This window comes from Cebus imitator, unplaced genomic scaffold (genome assembly GCF_001604975.1).
Source record: "Cebus imitator isolate Cc_AM_T3 unplaced genomic scaffold, Cebus_imitator-1.0 Scaffold1, whole genome shotgun sequence".
Lineage (NCBI taxonomy): Eukaryota > Metazoa > Chordata > Mammalia > Primates > Cebidae > Cebus > Cebus imitator.
In genome coordinates, this window is record NW_016107316.1 from 7,052,968 (window position 1) to 7,075,372 (window position 22,405).

Genomic DNA, 22,405 nt, shown 5'->3' on the forward strand with positions numbered 1-22,405 from the left:
GGATTACAGGCTTGAGCCACCGCGCCCGGCCCAGATTGTTTTTAAAATGCATACCAAATCAGGAAAAAATTAAATAAATTATATAAAAGTAAAACAATGAAATGTTCTACAACCATCAAAAAGGAATAAAACTGACCTGTCCATATGCAAATGAAAAAACCTTCAATACAGAATATAAGTGAAAAACAAAATAAGGAACAGTAAGGTATACATAATAGTAAGAACTTATTCGTGATTTAAGAAAGAAGAGGTAACATTTAATAAAATGTTTTGGAAGGATATATAAGCAACCAACATTTAAAAATTACTTAAGGATAAAGTTAGGGGAACTAGAATGTGGAGGGAGACTTATGATCTATACCTATATTCTTTTTGTATTGTTTGGATATCTATTGCTTCCTCAACAATTTATTTTTAAAGAGTTTGAAAATAACTCTTTAATCAGTAAGAATGTATGGGCTATTTTCTGTATTCAATATAAACGTGAACATTAAAATACATACAGGCTCACAGGTCACAATCGGTTCGGTACCACATTATACACATAGAGCATATTTGTGAAACTAAGGTGTGTCCTTGTGGGAGAGAAAGAGATGCAATGAAGGAGAAATACAGAAGAAGCAGCTTTTTAAACGATCTCTGGGGAACACCTGCCAAAAAGATTGAGATCAAATGCAAGTCCCAGTTTCAAAGGCTATTCTATTTGCTATTTTCATCATTTGAAATAAAAATAGAATCACTTAGGAGAAAAGAAAGAGCTAACTGCTTTAAACAACTTTGTCAAGTTCAATAACATGGTTTGTGAAAACATAATTCCTTCTGAGATAAGATATTACTGATGGGGAGAAAATGGGTGAACTAGGGGGAGGAGTTGCCTTTAAGCTTTGCTAGGTCTGAAATTAGTCTTCTAGGGGAAAAATTAATCTCTCCAATATATCCTTTTTGTATTGTTTAGATATTTATTGCTTCCTCAATTAATAAATAATACTTTATTCAGTAAGAATGTGTGGGTTATTTTCTACATTCAATATAACTGTAAACACTGAAATACACTCAGGCTCACAGGCTGCAATCAGTGGGGTGCCACGTTATACACATGTGGCATGTTTGTAAAACGAAGGTGTTTCAACTGCTACCACAATCAAAGTATTAAAACGAATTCCAAATAAAGGTAAAACTGAAATATAAAAATTAAACCTATCAAAGCACTAAAAATTATGAAAAATTATCTTAATAGTCTTGGGAATTAAAAGTCTTTCAAAAAATGACAGCAAAGACAGAAACTGTAAAAGAATCACAATTTAAAAATTCTGAAGAGCAATTGGAAAGATAAATCATATATAATAAAACTTGGCAATGTAGTAAAATATTTGAGATAGGCATAGCAGAAACGTACCATAGGCCCCAAAATGAGCCCCTAAGAATCAAAAGTAAAATGATGAACATCCCAAAAGAAAAATAAGTAAAGGCTAGAAGCAAGTTTCAAAAGAAAAAGTGCAAATGAAGCTGTTCAACAGACAAACACTGGAAAGACTGAAAATTAATTTAGGGAAGAGGCCCTTTAGTGCCTTATTAATGGAAAATAAACTGGTGTCATTTGATAACATATATCAAAATTTTGTAGGTCCTTACCCTTCGATTCAGCAATTCCACTTTGCATTATCTATCTAGAACAGGCACAGGCCTAATCACTTTGCCTACTCAGTTAATATTACAATAGCCCTATGACATAATCCTACTATCATCTGCATTTTACAGGTGAAGAATCTGAGGCCCTGATGACTGGCCCAGGGTCACACGGCTGTTAGCTGGACAAACGTGGATCTGTACACAGACATCTGCCACTACAAACTGTGTTCTTAGCCTCTGACACTCTGCTGCTTCTCAGACAATGAAAAGGCATATTAAATGCCGTCAGAAAAGAACTGAGTAAATCTAGCACAACCACTCGACACAATGCTGTAAAGCATATGAAAATGCTGCATATCTGTACACACTAGCTTAACTGAAAAAAGCATGTAACAAAAAGAAATATATAGCATTATCTCATTTTTGTAAAACTGTATACAGGTATATGTGTAAAATAGTGGACATATGATTAGGCTCAAAAATCTCATTATTTTATTTAAATGGTGAGTGGATAATTCCCATCAAATAAAATGGAGAATATCTTATAGATTGTTAACTAGAAAATCTGAGAAAACAGGATAAACTTAACAAAAACTCAGAGGTTACATGACAAACTCAGGTGCTCAGAAAAATTGTCAACTGCCTTGAGGAGGAAAAATAAATGAAAAAGTATGTCTCTAGAAATGAATGAGGATCAGCACAACTCTGAGTAAGAAAAGTAGAGCAGGGTCTAGAAAAGAGAAACAAAACAGACTCAGCTGTCCAGGGTACAAATGGAAGGAGAAATACATGTTAGAGAAACTAGACACTGCAAAAGAGAGTTGAAAAATGGCTAGTGGTGTGAACAGCAGCGTATCAGTCAGAAGGCAGGGGAGAGAGGACATAATATAATTGAGGATGTGCCTCCACTTACAATGGGGTCATGTCTGAATAAATCCATGGCAAGCTAAAAATATCACAAATTGAAAATGCATTTAATACACCTAACAAACATCACAGCTCAGTTTAGCCTACCTTAAAGTGCTCAAAACACTTTCATTAGCCCACAGTTTGGCTAGGCTTTTAATCATTTAACACGAAGGCTATTTTATATGAAAGTTGAATTTCTCAGGTAATTTACTGAATACTGAACTGAAAGTGAAAAACTCAATGGTTGTATGGGTACTCAAAGTACTGTTTCTACTGAATGCACATCACTTTACACTATCATAAAGTTGAAATCTTGGAATTTGAACCATCTTAAGTTGGGGACTGTCTATAAACCACTTTTCTGAAATGTTGAACAAGTAAAATTATCTTTTTTAAGCTTTTAAGATTGATTAATACAGAGGTGATACATGTTTTGTTCTTTGATCAATGTTTATTAGGCTCTTTTAATTTTATAAAAAACTAACTTTATAAAAAGCAACCTTAAATCCTAAATAAATTCTTCTAAAAGAAAATCACTGCAATTGTGTATACTTACTTATAAGAACTCAGGTCATGAACACACGTTTCCAGTGTTAAACAAGAGGGGTGGGCTAAAATAGGAGTACAATGGTGATGAGAGGAACTGAATTTATAGTCTTAATTTCAGCCAGGAAGCAACTTCTGAGGTTTATCATTTAATCGGGTCCCTTCTCTCTCTCTTTTTTTTTTTAAGACTTATCCCCTGGCATTTAGGTCCCTTGTCTCTAAACAAAGTGAAAGCTACGTGAACAAGACAGACACAACTTAGGCATACTGAAAATTTTCACAACTTGAATTTATAGGTTATCATATGAATCTCTTCCAACAAAAAAGAAATACAGCCTTACAGATAATCAGCAAAAATGAACACAGGAAAGCACGCTGGAGAAAAAGGTTTAAGAAGCTGATGGACATTCATTACGTACATAGTTTTCTTGTTATACTCAAGCAAAAAATTACTGTGCCCCATAAAGGGCAGTCAATCTGTACCTGTGATAATATATTTTGTAAAGGAAAGAATAGCAATGCAGTTTGTATATTCTGGCATTCCCCCTCCATCTATGGAAGAATATGGAGTTATTCTACCTGGCTAGATCCATGCAGCTATCTGTAAGGTTGGTAGAAGAATTGAAGTACTCTCTGCTGGCAGCCAGGACCAGATCAATACTCTTTTCATAACTGACCCTGTAGTGGGGTCTCCCTTTATGGGGTATTCCAGCTGGCAGATTTGCTGAACAAGCACTGCAGTGCATCATCTGCCCAGCCAGGTGGATGTTTTCAAGGCGACTAGAGCACAGAAGGCTTTCTGTAAATATCTGAAAAAAAGAAGAAACTGGAATTAGTAATAAAGAGGGAAGGTTCAGTTCTCAATGAAATGAAGGCTCTGAAATCCAAATGAAAGAAATTAAAAACACATCCATCCTAGAGGTGGTGGCTGCACAACACTGAAAATGTACTAAATGACAATGAATTGTATACTTTAAAATGGTTAATTTTACATTAGGTCAATTTCCCCTCAATTAAAAAAAGTCAATCCTTTAGAAAGAAGAAAGAATAATTTCATTGACCAAACCAAAATTAAGCATAATATTTTTAATGTATCACAATAAATACTTGGGTCAAGCATCTGAAGCTGATATTCATTAAAATCAGGATTTATTAGACATATTGTCCCATTCTAAACGGGGCCCATTTTGCTTAAAACTATTTTTAACCATTTCTACTTTTTTTTTTTTAATTTTAATTTTCATTTTTGATAAGGCTTCTTGCTAGGTTGCCCAGGCTGGTCTCAAACTCTTGGTTTCAAGCAATCCTCTCATCTTGGCTTCCCGAAGTGCTGGGATTAAAAGCATGAGCCACTGCACCCAGCCCCATTTTAATTTCTTACAAGAAAAATATTTGACTATGATACATATAATTCATACTTCCTTAAAGCATCTGAATTCAGTCTTATGAATTAAATAGCTATGCCATAAATGCTATACTTATAACCAGTTAACAAAATTACAATATATTATAATGTTGAGTTTAATAACTTGCATATTAAAAATTATTTAAATAAAACAAGAGACACTGAAGGTATTCATACAAATATCGTTGTGCTCTACTAGGCAACTAACAACATCAATTAACATAAAATTAATTCATAATTGAGATTGTTTTTGTAAATAAAGCAATCCTTTTAAACATACACTAATAATGGTATATATAATTAATATAAGAACTTCCCCAAAAATGCACTTCCCTGTCATGCTACAGTTGGATGAGGATAGCACAGAAATAAGAGATTTTAAAACAATAACATGTAATGGAGAAGCAAGAGTTTCAATATAATTAAGAAGATCATCCAACCTTCAGAGGATGCCCTTATTTTCACTTCTTTGTGTCTAGGCTTTCTGCAGAAAGTATTCTTAGACAGGTCTTTGCTAAGATGTTTGACAAAGATAAAAACACTATATCTAAGAGGGATCCACCATAAAATAGATACTGTGACAGAAAGCAAACTATTAAAGAGCAACCCTAATCACCTATATCTGACAGATAAAAATGGCTTACAATAAGTCTAACCCAAATGACTTATATGTGATAGTTTCTCCATATTCCTTTGGTCTACTCAAGTAAGCTGTAAAGAGTCAATGTCCAATACTGAAAAATATATTCATCCTAAATCTTGAAAGTGTTTGCTAAAATGAACAACATAGATTTCTGTTCTATAAGCTATATATAAATCTTCATCTAACATTTTCAAAATTATGCCACTGAAGTTTCAAATTATTTTCCTAGGACAGCAAAATCTAACAACCAAGTCACTAAGACAACATAGCATATTTTAAATTATATTTAAAATTTTAAGTTTGTCAAATCCGTAGAACCTTTTCAGAACTGTTATAATATGCTTTTAAATGTTTTCTCAACAAGGCATGCCCACGGACAAAAGTAACTAAAATATCAAACCTAATAAAAAGGTGTTAAAATATTTTTTAAATGTAATATGATGAGTTGTTTTGATAGATTACTCCACACTGAAACTAATTCAAATGTAATATACTTACTGCCAATTTTGCAATCAGAATCAGAAATAAGAATGTATCAAAATAATGCCACTCCAATGTAAAAACACTACCTCAAACAAATTAGCTAACAATTGGGTTTGAGATCTCATGTGCATACAAATTATTTTCTGATGAAGTTGGTTTCAGATTTTGTTTTAGATGCAAAAGGGGAAGACAATAGCAGTTATATGTGGTCAGAGACTGTAATCATCAATATAAACATTACAGTTATGCATGCATTTAAAAACTTGAAATTCAAATATAAAACCATTTATTTCTCAATAGTCTACATTAGCACTCTTTTGTTAAAATTACCCTGAATTTAAAAACTGAACAATTTCACAATGCAGAGGCCTATTTTTACAATTCTGATTTCATCAATGGGTCATGTTTTGTGGCATCAGAGCAAAGCGACACAAGAAATACTCTTTATGATTTTGAGTCTGGCTTATTTAACAAGAAAATTCAAATTAAAAAACTTGTTTTAGACTACATCTTATTAAAAATGAGTTAGGTTATTTTTTCCATACAAACAAAATACATATATTGGTAAACTGCCTCTGACTTGGAGATTTTAAAAATATAAAATGGAAATATATATATTGGTAATCTGCCTCTGACTTGGCAATTGGACACACACACACACACACACACACACACACACACACACACGGATATATCTCTTCCGAATTAATGAGTAAATGCCCCTGGATTACACTCCCAGTCAGTTGACAACCATTTCTTATATATCCTTTATATTCCATATGTTATAACATGCACTAGGGGATATGAGAAAGCGCATGATATAGTAATGTCTGTCTAGGAGCTGATGACCAAACAAAAGAAATGCACAAACAAACAAATAACTACATTTTAAAGAAAGACTATAGTAGAAGCCATTTATGTGGAAGGACAAAGGAAGGAATCCTAGAGAACATAATTAGTGAGATGAGTTGTGAAATTTATTAGGAGTTTTCTAAGTAAAAGAAAGAAGAATAGATGGCAGGCCAAGAAAACAAAGTATGCAAAGTGACAGAACATGAAACAGCATGGTGGATGGAGAAACTGACGACAGGCTTGATGGTGCTTCTGCAACATAAGGTACATGGCTGACAGTGACAACAGTGGAAGGGGTAAGGGGGCTGGCATCCTCTGCAGCTTTCCATGTCATGCTGAAGAGTAGAGCTACTTTTTGATTATTGATATGGAACAACAACAGATTTTTAGAAGGGGTGTGTCATGGAAAGATTTGTTTTAGAAAAATAATCTTTATCAGTGTAAACCAGAAAGATGGAAGTAGGGAAACAAGCAGGGGGATTGCTGCAGCTCAGCAGAGAGGAAAACAGGACAGGTTTGAAAAATGTATTAGGTAAGTTTTAGTGACCACCAAAACTATGGAAGTGAGAAAAGTCAAGTACGATTCACATTTTCTAGCTGACGATTAACCCAGTGAACAGATAGCGTTGCAATGAAAAAAGACAAGGGAGACAGGGGGTTAAGTAAAAAGTGTTCAACCTATAAAGCACTAGTCAGTTACTAGCTATTATTAAATAGTATTACTTCCAGTGTAGCTTATGGTCATAATTCTTGCATCCAATAAACCATAACCATCAAAACTGTTAAATTTTAAAAAATTGTGTATGGTTCTAGAGTTACCTCATAGCAGGCATCGGCATCTAGACATGTGTACACATTCTGCTGCATAGTTAACATGTCCTGGAGCAACGTTCTCCAATGGGACTCACTGACAGGAGGCTGCCTGGAAAAACACGTAAGAAAGAGAAGGAAAAGGGAAAGAACAATTAATAAAATCTCTTTCTTCAAATGGTCAAAAGGTAAAAAAACAAAAACTGGTACCACCACTCTACCTACCACATCAGCTCCCAAATGATCAAAACAAATACATCTTCTTTAAATTTACAGGAAAACACTTGGATTAAAGATAGAGGGGAAAGTTGGGCAGCTATGCATCAATGCTAGAGATGCTGTCAAAGCAGCCTGTCACAGCCTGAGCAGACACAAGGCTGGGATGAAATTGAATGGTAATTACGGTAAAGGTATGAAACTGTGAGTTTCTAAGGTAAGATGAAGCACTGCAAGATAAACCAGCTTTGATATAGCAGAAAAAGCACTTGATGACAGAGGTTCGTTTTAAATTCCATCTTCATCACTCTGCAATCCCCGTCAAGGAGTCTTCTTGACTTCAACTAAAGATTCACACCCATAGGACAACTGCAGGCCGCCTTTGCCATCAGTCTGGAGGACAATAACCGCAGCTCACCAGCAGGGCAGTATCAGCTGCTTCTTACAGTGAGAGTACTGGCAGTGGTCCACAAAGCAGCTCACAGAGCACTCCAGGAGTTATCTTCTCAGTTGACTGCCTCAGTACGAGAAGCCAAAGCCTCAGAGAGTAGTTGTTGGTGTTGCTGTGTCTGGCTTAGGAAGAAGCTACAAGTCCTAAAAGAGCCAACATCTCTTGCAACACACTCAGGCAAGCCCAAAGCATAAACCCCCTATCAGGTATTTCTAGTTCATTTACAGTTCCTCCAGGCCAGAGGCAATTTACCAATCAGGGATCAGTTTTTTGGTGTTTTTGTTTGTTTGTTTGTTTGTTTGTTTTTGTTTTTGTTTTTGTTTTTGTTTTGAGACAAAGTCTCGCTCTGTCACCAGGCTGGAGTGCAGTAGCGTGATCTCGGCTCACTGCAACCTTCACCTCCCAGGTTCAAGGGATTCTCCTGCCTCAGCCTCCCAAATAGTTGGGACAATAGGTGTGCGCCACCACACCCAGCTAATTTTTGTATTTTAGTAGAGATGGGGTTTCACCTTGTTTGCCAGGATAGTCTTATCTCTTGACCTCATGATCTGCCTGCCTCAGGCATTACAAAGTGCTGGGATTACAGGTATGAGCCACCATGCCCAGCCCTTCAGTTTTATCTAAGTAATGAGGCCTATAAAATCTAGCTGATTAAAAACCACTTTATATTGATTTCCAGAGTTACAGAGCTAGGAAATTAATCATCAGATTCTCCTACAGAGGGGAAAAGGTTTTGCTACCAATTTCACCCAGAGTCACAAATTAGTTGTGTGACTGTGAGCAAGTCATTTAATATTCCTGATTTTCACTTTTCTCACTGAAAGCCCACCTCAAAGACTGATAAGCAATAAATGAGATTAATTTTGACAATACACAGGCATTGAAGCAAGATGCTCCTAAATAGAAAAATAAGCTACATTATCCATGGATTTGAATATATTTTCTAATGTCTCTGAACTTTAGATTCCCTTTTTGTATAGCATAAACATTAACTTATACTAAAATATATGAAAAGACCCCCCCCCATTTTTCTGTACGTAATAAACATTCAACAGATATGAATGAATGAATCTGAAGTTATAAACACATCTTGTTTCTTTTTTTCATTTTTTAGGTCACGTATGTAATACTAACATTGTTTCTAGCAGGACAGACAATATGCTGTAATTCTCTCTGCCTCTCTCAAAAGTTCATTTTAAATATACATGAGTATGGAACCATCATTTATGTTTACTTTCTAGTCTTGACATTCTACATAATCATGAATATTATTCAAGAAGAGCAGGTTTTTGTTTGATGTTTGTCAAATACCAACAAGATGATGTTTCTTTTTTGTGCATCTTTTTATTTTTTATCTTTTATAATGCCTTTAAAAATCATCACTATTTCCAAACACTATTTATTGAAAACAAGCAGATAGGTTGGATGTGTTTAACAGTTATTGCTATAGAAAAAGTATATATTTGGGATCATTACACTGAAAAATACAGTCTTTAAAATTTTTTCTCCTAAAATTTTTAATAAGCACATGTTTGATTTACCTATGCATTTTATATTTATTATACAAAATGAATAATTACTCTTGTTCCATATGCAATTAGGTGTAAGAGAATACTTTTTTTCTTCCAGCACACAAATACACAAAACAAACTAATATATTTTCAAGTATTTCAGGAAAATTCATGAAATGTTCCATTTGTTTGACCTGGGTATGCGAACTCTTTAGACTTCAAAGATCTGGAGGGCCTCTTTCAGATTTCTTACAGGCAGAGAAGTAACAGAATGTTTGATGAAGTGAGTGTCCATCTTGCGCCTGCTTCATAAACTCAGACCTAGGCGCTGCCTAGCTGAATTCAAGTTCTAACAGCCCAGCTGTTCTTCTGGAAGCCATCAACACTGGGGCATATGGTATTAATGTTTTCTCACACATGGCTAGCCCTAAGTAAAAGTTCTAATTAAAATAAACTATTATGCATTATTTACAATGGTCTTTTTAAGAATATATTCAGCAAATAAGAATCAAGACTAGAATTTGAAGAAACTAACCAAGAGGTTTGCAAATTAACAGACTGATCTCTGAACATAAATGCATTAGTTGCAGCTTTGCAATAGATATGGATTTCCCAGGGAAGAATAGTAGTATATTCAAGTTGGTAAAACACATTTGTGACAGATTTGCTAACATCTGTCACCCTTTAGAATATGTATAAGAATATTCCATGGGTACTTAGGGCCAAGCCATGAAGTATGCATAAAATAATGAAGATTCATTTCAAGTAGACTACTACGAAAACAGGCATCATATTCTCTTACATATTCACAGTAAACAGATTACCATGAGTAGAAATTAACTTCAGGGACTCTGTAAGTATTTAGGGAACTGACTCAGGGAGGGGATGGTGGTAGGTAATCTAGCAGCAATTGCAACGCTTTCCTGCTGAAAAACAGATTCTAGAGTAAAATTAGCATGATCTTGGAAATATTGGCCATCCATTTGTAGCTATAAAGAAACCTTAAGGCATTTAAATAGTCAAAACTACCTAAATTACCAGATAGAGCCAGTGATATGTAAGTTCCTAACTGAGGTGTATGGTGGCTGTAACATTTGCACTGCAGAAATTATCATCTAGAAGGGAACTTAAGGCATATGTGTTGACTATAGTATAGTTGCAGTATAACACAATATGGGTGCAAGAGACAGATAGTAAGAGAGGTAGATAAAAAATGCTAGGGAATTTCTGGGAAGAAGAATTCAATTAAGCTTGGAGGAGCCAAGCTTAATCCTGAAAGATGTGATAGAGCAGCTCTTACAAAATAGGAAGAAATAGTATGTTACTGCTGGACTGTATTTTTTCTTTGATAGTTGGGTTAAGGTGAATCTCTAAGTCCTACAAATTCGGTAAAAAAAATCTTTAAAGTAAGTTCCTGAAAAGTTGCCTTTACTTAATTCTACTCCTTCATGATTAGTGTTTGAGGTAGTTTTTTTTTCCCCAATCTTCTTTACGTTTTTATGTAGTCTCCCTAGAGATCTGGAATTTAACCTTCCCATACACACATGGGGATTATTCTGAAATCCGTTACTCCAGTTCAGACTTCTCTGCTGATCTTCATGTCCACCTTCACAGCAGCATCTTCACCTACCTTTGAGCAAGCACCTCAAAGTCATAGATAACCTTTATTATTTGCTACATTCCTGCCCAAAAAACTAATACGATAGGTCGAAAAGTTGTTAGTTTCTTTATTGACCATTTGTATATCATCTAATTGAAATGTCTTTCAAGTCTGTTGCCAGTTTTTCTTTTCTTTTTTAAATATGTATTTGATGTATTATGTTGCCAATTTTTCTACAGAGTAATCTGTTAGTTCTCGCATAGCCTCCACAGCCTGTATAGATAGTCTCTTCATATTAATTGAGTGTATCTCCCATTGGACCAGGGTGGTACTATATCTTTTTCTTTGTAAGCCAGACATCAAGCATAATACTGACACAAAGTATGTCAAATCCATAATAAAATATTCATTAAATAATGTAAACAAACAATTCATCAATAAATGCACAATTATAAAGTGAATATTAACTGTTCAGTTTTCCTATCTCTGTTAAAACTGGATCTAAATGAACTTCCAAAGGAGAACTTAGCAAAATTTCTAATTTCATTAGAATAGATGACCCCAGCAATACTGAGCCCCAGTGGTAAACCTGCTGATATAATCCAACCAGTATTGGGTCCCTTTCCTTCTGTCTCAGTTCCCCATTCTCCTACTGATGCTTGGCTAGAATTACCTTCCAAACAACTTATGCTCTAATCTTAGCCTCGGAGAAGCCCACACTGACAGAAGAGTAATGCACTATTTCTTCATTTAAGTGCTGGCTACAGGGGTATGGTATGATCATTTTATAAAAATGCATGAAGCAGTACACAACTGTTTATAAAAAAGGAGTTGATAATACACCAGAATCCAAGTTATCTGATTCCCAAGTCAAGATAATTTCCGAATATGACTTCCTTACAAGAATTTAGAAGACATGAAACACACAGATTAAGGGAGAATTCCAAAGAGATTTTCACATTCAGAAAAGATTAAGCAAAAGGAAATGAATTAACTCTCCAGCCTAACACAAGTAAAATATGCAAAAATACTGGACATCAGACAGTGAAAGACAGTGATCTCTGAGAAATATAAACAAGTCTTTTTTTTCTATTTTTTTGAGACAAGGTCTCACTCTGTCACACACACTGGAGAGCAGTGACACAATCATGGCTCACTGCTGAGAGGACTTTTAAGACTATACCAGCTTGCTGCCTTGAGAAAGATTCCAGGCCACAGTACAAGGACAAATCTAAGCAGAGAGTTGTGGACTCCCTGCATTGAGAAGACAGAACTGCAATTCCAGAGAAACCAAAGCAGATAGAGTACACACAGAACAAAGTACCAGGAAAGATACAGCAGAACTGAAAGAAATTCCCAAGATCTGCAAAGAATCCCCACAAATATTCAGCCAAATAGAAGCCATAAATGCCTGAGGTAAAACTGCCTGAGGCTAGGAAAAGAAAACAAGTCAAGTTCACACAGGCTGGAAAACCACAAGACACACAGGCATTGAAGAGAGTCCTAGCTCAGTTATGGGGAATAATTAGTCCTAGAAGGAGCTCTTCCTGCATCTCAACTGCAAGAAGCAAAAGGCTTAAACTGTTTGCAAGTAAATTAACCCTGTCCCAGAAAAAAACATAAGAATATTTATGCTGAGTGAAATAAACAAGACATAGGAAGAAAAATATTACATGTTTTCACTTATATGTGGAATTTTACAAAATCAAATATAAAGAAATAGACACCAAATAAAAGGCTGTGGAGGCGACAAACAAGGAGATGCAGGTCAGAGGATACAAAGTAGCAGATATGTAAATGAATAAGCCTAGAGGTCTAGTGTATACCATGAAGACTATAGGTAGTAAAGTTGTCCTGTATATGGGATCATGCTAAAGGAGTAGATTTTAGTTGTTCCTGCCACAGAAACAAACAAAATAAAATAGATAACTATGTGAGATGATGAATGTTAATCTCTTTCACTATAGTAACCTTTTTACTATTTATATATATCCCATAACATCATGTTGTATACCTTAAATATACAAAACTTATTTTTTAAAAAGAAAATTTATAAAAATACAAAAATATGATAACATACAAGTAAGAAAAATTCATAATGTCTAGTATCCAATAAAATTACTTTGCACTGAAAATTAGCCAGGCGTGGTGGCGCATGCCTGTAATCCCAGCTACACAGGAGGCTGAAGAAGGAGAAGCACTTGAACCCGGGAGGTGGAGGTTGCAGTGAGCCAACTGCACTCCAGCCTGGGCCACAGAGTGAGACTTTGTCTCAAAATATATATATATATTTTTTTTGCATGGAAAGAAATGAAAAATATGATAGATAATGAAAAAAACATTATTCAAAACCTACCCAGATATTAGATGCGTAACATAGATGTTAAAAAGATGTTTTTAAAAAGAAGATAAATATTAGAAAAAGCAAACATTTGTACTAGAAAAGCAGACAAGAATGTTTTAAAATGTATTACAACTGTTTAATATATGTTCAAAAAGCTAATGGACATGAAAGTTTAATAAAAACCGAAACTGAACTCTTAGAGGTTAAAAAAAGTCTCAATGAAAAATATAATGAACATACAAATTGATGAGACATTAGAGAAAAAAAGATTTAGTGAACTCTAAAGAATAATGATAGAAATTATCCAAAATGAAACACAAATACGTAAGAATATTAAAACAAATAAACAACACAGTATTGATGAGCTGTAAGGCAACTTGAAAGGTCCTAACAGATGTATAATTGGAGTCCTGAAAGGGGAAAAAACAGAAGAGAAAGGAGAAGCAATATGCAAAAATTTTCCAAGTTGGATGGAAATTATAAACCCAAAGACCCAAGATCCAAGATGCTTGATGAAGAAAACTATACCATAATACATCAATTTGAAACTGACATCAAAAAGAGAAATTCACAAAAGCAATTTAAAAAATGAGAAACACATCAAAAATAGATTAAGTCTGATAGCAGATTTCTCAATTAAAAAAATTCATGCTAGGAGATGGTGGAGCAATTTCAGTACTGTAGTATACTAAAAAAAAAAAAAAAAAAAAAAAAAAAAAAAAAAAAAAAACTCAAATTTAAATCGTATACCAAGTGAATACATCCTTCAGAGAAAAATGTGAAATAAAGATTTTTTTAAACGAACAAAGATATAAACAAATGAATCACTGGCATACTAGCACTCCAAAAAATAACAACAACAACATTAAAAGAAGTCTTCCAGACAAAAGGAAAATAACACCAGATGGAAACACAGGTCTACATACAAGAATGGTAAGTGCCAGAAATGGTAATTACATGGATAAATATACAACACATTTTTCATATTATTTTCATCACTTTAAAAAACAGTTTACTGCTTGCAAATAATAATACAATGCAAAATGGAGTTTTTAACATACATAAAAGTAAATAATATGACAACAAAGAAAAAAAGCTTGGAGAGGAGAAAGTATGTTGCTACCAACTCATATGGTAGATTAAAAGAAACAATATCAAAGGAATATCTACCTTCTTGTGATAGTGTAATCTTTTATATAGGAAATCCCATGAAGTCTGCAAAGAAAAATTATTAGAGCTAATATGTAAGTCCAGAAAAGTTAGATAACATAAGATCAATAAATCAAAGAATCAACTGTATTTCTACACACTAGGAAGAAACAATCTGAAAATGAAATTAAGAAAGCAATTACTTTTACAATAGGACCAAGAAAGAATAAAATACTTAAGAATAATTTAACAAAATAAATGTAAGAATAGTACACTGAAAACTACAAGATCATCAAAAGAAATTAAAGATGAACTAAGTAAGGGAAAGACATCCTATGTTCATGGATTGGAAGACTTAATATTGATTTAGGATAGCAACACTCTTGAAACTGACCTATAGATTTGATGCAATCCTTATCAAAATTCCAAATGAAGAAATTGATAAGCTTCTTCTGAACTTCATATGGAACTGCAAAGGCTCTCTAATAAACAAAACAACTTTGGGAAGAAAAAAACAAACAAAGCTGGGAGACTAATGTTACCTAATTTCAAGATTTAATCGAAATTTGCAACAATTAACACAGTATGGTACTGGAAGAAAGATAAACACATCAATAGGACAAAATAATCAAAAAATGGGCCCCCATATATACAGAAAACAGGTTTCAACAAAATTGCAAAGGTAATTCAGTAGAGAAAGGATAGCTTTTTCAACAAATGGTGTGGAATAATTAGCTATAAAAAGTTTTTTGATCCATACCTTGAACAATAAGCAAAAATGGACTCTCAAAATGAGTCACGGATCTAAACGTAAAATGTAAAACCAAAAATTTTGCTAAAACAGGTAGGAGAAAAACATTGTGGTAAAGCAATAAAAAGTACAAACTGAATAAAAGGCAAATTTTTAAAAAGCATATTCTTCAAAACACAAAGGTAAGATAATGAAAAGATAGGGCACAAATGGGAGAAAATCTTCACAAAGTATATATCTAATAAAAGGACTGATATCTAGAATATATAAGAAAACTCCCAAAACTCAATAAAAGAAAAATAACTCAGTTTTAAAGACAGGCAAAGAAAATATACAGACAGGAAATAAGCATACAAAAGGATGCTCCACATTAATCACTCATTAGAGAAATGTAATTCAAACCAAAATTAGATACCACTACATACCTATTCAACTAGCTCAACTTTCAAAGACTGACCACACCAAGTGTTGCTGAGGCTATAGGACAGCAATGCAGGATGTAGCAACAGTAACCCTCCTACAAGACCGGTAGGAAAGTAAAAGGGTACATATCCTTTAAAAAATAGTTTGGCAGTTTTTTAAAAGTTAACTACGCACCTACCAAATGGTCCTGCCATTTCATCCTTGGGTGTTTGTCCAAGAGAAATGAAAGTATATGTCCACACAAACACTTGCATATGAAAAGAAACAGCAAATGTATTTGTAAAAGCCAAAACTCAAAATAATCCAAATGTCCATCAACAGAGAAGTAGTAAACAGGATGTGAAAAATCCATACAATGAAAATACTATTCAGCAAATAAAAAGAAAGAAACTACTGATCCATGACACAACATGGATGAATCACAAAACAATTATACTGAGTGAAAGAAGCCAAACAAACATACAAGCAAAAAAGTTACACTGTGTGATTTACTTACAGAAAATTCTAGGAAATGCAAAGAAATATACAGAGGTAAAAAAAATAGATTAGTGGTAGTCCTGATGAGGAGAAGGGAACATGATGAGGAAAAGCTATAAAGGAGCAATTAAAAATCTTTCAGGGGTATTGGATATGTTTATTATCTTAATCATAATGATGTATAAATATATATCAAAACTTATTAAATTATACTTACACTTTATGTGCAGCTTATTATTAGTTACAACACAGTGAGGTTGTCAGAAAAAGAGAAATACTTTTAAAAATATTTAAAATTAATTGACCCAGTATCAATTAATTTTATTACTCACTTCCGGCCGGTGTGCCTAGTCAATCTAACCATCAGCTTGCGAGCCTCTTCTGAGCTAGACTGAGTGTTTTTAACAAATGAAATTGGTTTCTCAAGTCCATGTTTTTCCAAAAGCTCTGAAACACTGTAAGTGAAAAAAGAATTATTTAATGTCTTGCTAGCAAACAAAAAGAGTCTCTAAGAATCTAAGGCATATCGGAAGCATTTCAGTGTTTAGTGTTAAAAAGAATTATCACATAGTATAATGCAATTTTACATATAACTGATTCTCAGCAAAAAAAGAAAAAATCTAATAATTATATAACAAATCTTACCTTTCTAATTGACTTTTATTAGAATGTAGTTGGGCTAAGTGGCATACTAAAAGAAAGCACGACATATCTTTATCTCAAAAGCTTTTTGCCACTTCCCTGTAACCTAAAAGCATCATGTCAGTCAAATAAGCCAAATCTAGACTTTCAGTACAGTTTTAACTCTTATTAATCCTATTGAGTATTTTGTTATAGGCAAGACTACTAGAAAAGCAAGAAACTATGAATGTTACAGTTAGAGGACTCTGGAAATCATCAAGCTCATTCTCTGTCAATAATCCATTGTATAAATATACAAGATATGTCAAAAATTCTGTCTCATATGAATCTTCTTGAGATATCCCATTCCATAATCAACATCGTATATCCAACTCACAAAATCTCACATTTATCAACTGACAACTACAGGACTGTACAGTCACTGGATAAAACTCAGTAACTCTCCAGAAAATAAGTTTCATGGGTAAAGTTGCCTGGTATTATGTATATGAAAACATTTATCAAGTATCTGGAGCTATGTGGTGGAACAGGAATAAAAAGCTCTTATTTGGAAAGCACAGTAAATTAAGCTGAATAGTGAAACCTAAACATTATCCAGAAACCTGCAGGGTGTTAACTGTTTCCTTGAGGTATTGATGACAGGACCACCTGTGGTTACGACCGCAAACATGTGACGAAATAAATTACGTTTATTTCACTGCTTCTCTTTGAGCTATCTCTTCTCAATTTTATTAGCAAAATAAAGGTAACTATGCAGATTTGTAGAAAATGAATTTACATTGATTCAACCCACTAAGCCTTAGCCAAACTAAACTGAACGTGTAAGGAAGGTAGCAGGGAGGAGAAGCACAAGCTAACCTAAAATGGGAAAAGCTGATTTAGCAAATAAACAGTTTTCAGGAAATACAACTGTATAACTTTCAGGAAACAGAATAACAGGAATCAAGCTAAGTAATAATAAACACAGGTCTTCAGGAAACTGAACCGTTAATTCTCCATTAAACTCAGATATTATGATACACAAAAACATTCTGTTTCCTTAAAGGCAACTTGAAATATTTTTACAATAAAGTCCATTAATTTGAATAAGATTTCTAATCAGTAGACTCCAAATTATCATACATACTACTATTAGTAATGTCATTAGCTATAATTTCTACAACTATATATTGGAAGACCAAAGTTTGTTATTCTTAAAATTTTACTTTTAATACAATACTTAAATGTGTGTATTTATATAAACATAAAAATAAGTATTAGTAAACAATATCAGACATTCCTACAGGGAAAATTAAGACTATTTCCATCTCCAGAAGAGATAGTTTAACATTATATTATGACAGTAAAGAATATCACTACAGTGTTACATGAGAGTTCTAATGCAGTTTGACATAGTACAGTCAGTTGAATGTATTATGCACTAAAAAGGAAAGTTAGTGTAATAAACATTGTTTGCTGATCAAGATGCAATAATTGCTGGAGGAACTAACATTTCTTATGTGCTTACTATGTATTAGGCACTTTAAATGCTTAATCTAATATTGATTTCACAATTTCATGAATTAGATACTACAGATAAGAAAACCCTAGGCCCAAAGATAATATAGCTAGTAAGTGGCAACCGCAACATCTAAATTAGAACATGGGTTTCAAAGACCATGTTATTATTCTAACACTCCGCTTTAACAGGGGTGCAGTGTATTTGTTGTTGGGAAAATTAACTCCCAAGACATCAAACAAATATGAGGTCAAAACAGAAACAATGACTCACAGGCAGACTTAACATGACATTTCTTGGACAAATCGCCTTAATAAGCATGGAGCCAAAAAACTGTCATTTTTCTCACCTGAGAATTTGTTCCAGTTGGTCTACCATGTCATGAAGAGTTGTGGTCACCTCTGTCTTATCACTAATAAATTAAAAGAAAAAAAAAAAAGGCCTTTAGTATTCACCTTTTAAATAAAATACAAAAGTTAATAAAGTGAAAAAAAAGGAAAGATGCTTCTTTTATATGTGATGTATACCAATATTACCTAATTATTAATGATTCCAGAGAATAAGATAAGAAATGCTAGAGTAGAGCAACATTCTTTGTTACAGATTAGTCAGATATAAGCAACTATTTTCCAGGCTACTTTTGGTTCAGTTGTGCTTAGAGGTAAAAAAAAATATTATAAATCAATTGTTTATTTAAGAAGAGGTAAAGGGTAAAATCACTACTTACTACTGTTCTTCAAAACCAATAAAATAGATTAAGAAGAGACATAGCCATGTCGGCTTTCTCCTAGGCCTGTCTCCTTAGGAACCCCTCCACTCCAGGAAGTTTCCATTAGGATTCTCTATACTCAGGAAAATTCTTCTCATAGCCATCCCCTGGGCATTAATGGAAGGGAATCCCATCCATTTCAATGTTAAGGAATCAGTGAGAAGTATATCCATCACACAGATAATCCCTAGTAGGGAGTGAAGATAAAAAGCAAATGCTTTCTGAGGAAGCCAGTAAACAGGGACTAGGAGAAACACTATCATGAAAAAGATCACAAACTAATAAAAATGTGGCTGACAGGGAAGATTAAGTATGGCACAACACACGTGCAAGTGAATATAGGGAGATGGTGAAAAAAGCTTCTAACTGCTATAAAAGCCCTCTTTCAGCCTACACAGCTCTGTGTCCCAAACACTCTCAACTGAGAAACACTGCCCCTGCTACTCGCAGGTACCTTCAATGCAATGCTCCACTTGAATTCCAGCAAGATCTTAGGCTTTTATTTACTTTTTAAAGCACAATTTCCATTTTATTTTTCTCCAGAGAATAGTCTGTCTTCATTCTTTAAGGACTCAGCTCCTTACATGGGCTTTGGTGGAGGTCATGGAGCAGCCCCTGCAGTCAAAATCGGTGTGGGGGTGTTCGGTCCTTGCGGGCCTCACGAGATTGATTCCTGACTACTTTGCTGTCAATTGCACAACGCACACAGTAACATTGCTTCACATACAGCTTGGGAAGCACATAGGCATCAAAGACGCTCACTTCAAAAAGGTCCGTGACTGCTGCAGCCTCTACTATGTTTCAAATGACGACTTTCTTAATGCCCTTGTCCTTGGGCATCCATCAGGCACAGCTGGTGCAGCAAACAGGCTGCATGCGGCTGCAGTCCTTTTTGGCACAACCACTGTTCTTTCTTTTCTTTGTCATCTTGGAGGCCCGGACCAGAGAGAGCAATGGTTTTATTAATAAGAAGCCAAAACAAAAATCTTTGCCTGGTCTTGGAAAACTAAAAATGTCCTACTTTGGACAAAAAACCTTCATTATTTTCAAAACTAACAATCTGCCTGGTCTAAATCTATTTGACAATTATCAGTGCAAATTTACAAAGATAACACTATCTGTTTGAACTAAGTTTTAGGCTTTGAACAAGAGTGATGAGTAGGGTATGGTCTACTTAAGTGGGGTATGGTCTACTTAAAGTACTTCAGAAGACTATTCATCAGAGCAAACTTCCCTTGCCATACTCATATAGCTGTGTGTGTGTGTGCGTGTGTGTGTGTGTGTGTGTGTGTGTGGTTTTTTTCAGAGACAGAGTGTTGCTCTGCCACCTAGGCTGGAATGCAGTGGCATGATCATGGCACACTGAAACTTCTGGCTCTTGGGTTCAAGCCATCCTCCTGGCTCAGCCTTCTGAGTAGCTGGGACTAAAGTTGCACGCCACCACACCCAGCTAATTTTTAAATGTTTTTGTAGAGATGAAGTCTCCCTGTGTTGCCCAGGCTGGTCCCAAACTCCTGGACTCAACTTATTCTCCTGATTGTCCTGCCTTGGCCTTCCAAAGTGCTGGGATTACAGGCATGAGCAACTGTACCTGACCTTATTCAGCAATATTTTTTTAATTATCATTTTACAGCTCTATTATAATCATTTATCATACATATTAGAGAATACAATGTTCTTCCTTTGTGAAATGACATTCACAAACATAACGAGTAAGGATTTTTTTAGCCAGATTAAATAATCTGCCTAGGTAAGATCCACAAAAATTTAATTAGATTAAATGAGTGATTGCTCATTGCTTAAAACAGAAAATGGATGTATTTACAGTTTACCATTTGATAAATAACAACTATTTTAACCACAAAAAATAAACGAATAATCACTGAGAGAATATAAATTGACAAACTTGGCATGAAGAACAAACAGAACAACACAAAATATTTTGAGCCCTATATTTTAATACAAGGCAAATTTATAACTACAAGTTACTTAGAAAATGAGAAATCATTAAGAAATAAATGGAAGAAAATATCAAGCCATTTATTGTGTTTACATAAAAAATGTTAGCTCAGGGATCATTAATCTGAGGCTAAGAAAAGCTTTTGGCCATGTATATATGAGAGGCATTTCTTAGCTCACTCACTATTCAAAACCAAATATGTTAATCTGATAACTGTAACATCTACATAAAAATATGTTCTGTTAAGATCATCATCCTATTGATACCATGACAATCTCCTCAAAGTAAGCAAATTACTATTTAATAATTAATAGATAAGCTCTAATTGATATTTATGCTAATTGAGCTTACTGGAAAACAAAGCCTAATATATTTATTTTTAACAGTTATACACATGAGTTGGAAGTCAATAATTTTGCCTGGTAGACTTAGGAACAAGAAATGAGATATGAAGCTGACAAAGGAACCATAAGGTTCCCACTGAGCTCGGTAAGGAGGAAAATTCCTGCCACTCCAGCTCTCGCAGGCTTCTCCATTTCCTGTCACCATCCAGGGAGGAGCAATCTGACTACTGCCACACTGATAGTCTTTGGGTTGAGGTTTTTTAATGATGGAAAACAACATTTTGCTACAAAAATCTATGAATACTATCTAGTTTACCTTCCTTTGGCTGCCTACTGAAGACCTACAGTTCTCAGAGACACACTTGCTATACTCTGCTGTTCTCTACTAGGGATGTGAGGTAGCCTGTGTTCACATGGATACAGGTCTGAATAATAAACAGATGCTGACTCCACTCTGATTTACCTTTCCCTACAAGAAGAAGGAATGAAGAAAAGAGAAGAGTACAAATAAACTTACCAAGGAAAAAATGTAAGAACATTGCCCAAAGGTCTGAAGGTTATGAATTTCCAGAATGAATTAGACCATTCAATAAACCATTTATATACGCAACAAAAACACCTCCTCATGCTATTTCCAAACACGGAAAAGGAAGATACTGAAATTTTCTTTAAAAAAAAATCCATATTGGGGAGGATCCAAGATGGCCGTTTAGGAACAGCTCAGGATTGCAGCTCCCAGTGAAAGCGCAGAGGGTAAGTGGACGCCGCATTTTTATTGCCCACAGACTAGGAAATTCCCAGGCGGAGGAGCTCCACGGTCGCCAGCGCGGCTGTTTCGGCCAGTGCGGCTATGCCGGCCGGTGCCGTTGCTTTGCCCCGCGCGGCTGCTTTGTCGGCGCCCCAGAGCAGCGGTTCTCCGGTTCTCCATACAAAATACACCGGTCCAGGTGCCCTTTTGGCTGGCGATTGGAGCCACGGGAAGTCGCCCATTCC

General features: G+C 34.7%; 1 protein-coding gene across 2 annotated transcripts in view; it reads right to left on the reverse strand.

Annotated features, from left to right (window-relative positions):
- NBAS (NBAS subunit of NRZ tethering complex) overlaps positions 1-22,405 on the reverse strand; it is a 381,587-nt gene that overhangs the window by 197,669 nt on the left and 161,513 nt on the right. For both annotated transcript variants that reach the window (XM_017526040.2, XM_017526057.2), the window contains 4 exons: positions 18,689-18,751; positions 16,532-16,654; positions 7,287-7,389; positions 3,664-3,893 (listed from right to left, as the gene is read on the reverse strand). In XM_017526040.2, coding sequence (XP_017381529.1) covers positions 3,664-3,893; positions 7,287-7,389; positions 16,532-16,654; positions 18,689-18,751 — 519 coding nt within the window. The remainder of the gene's footprint in view (positions 1-3,663; positions 3,894-7,286; positions 7,390-16,531; positions 16,655-18,688; positions 18,752-22,405) is intronic.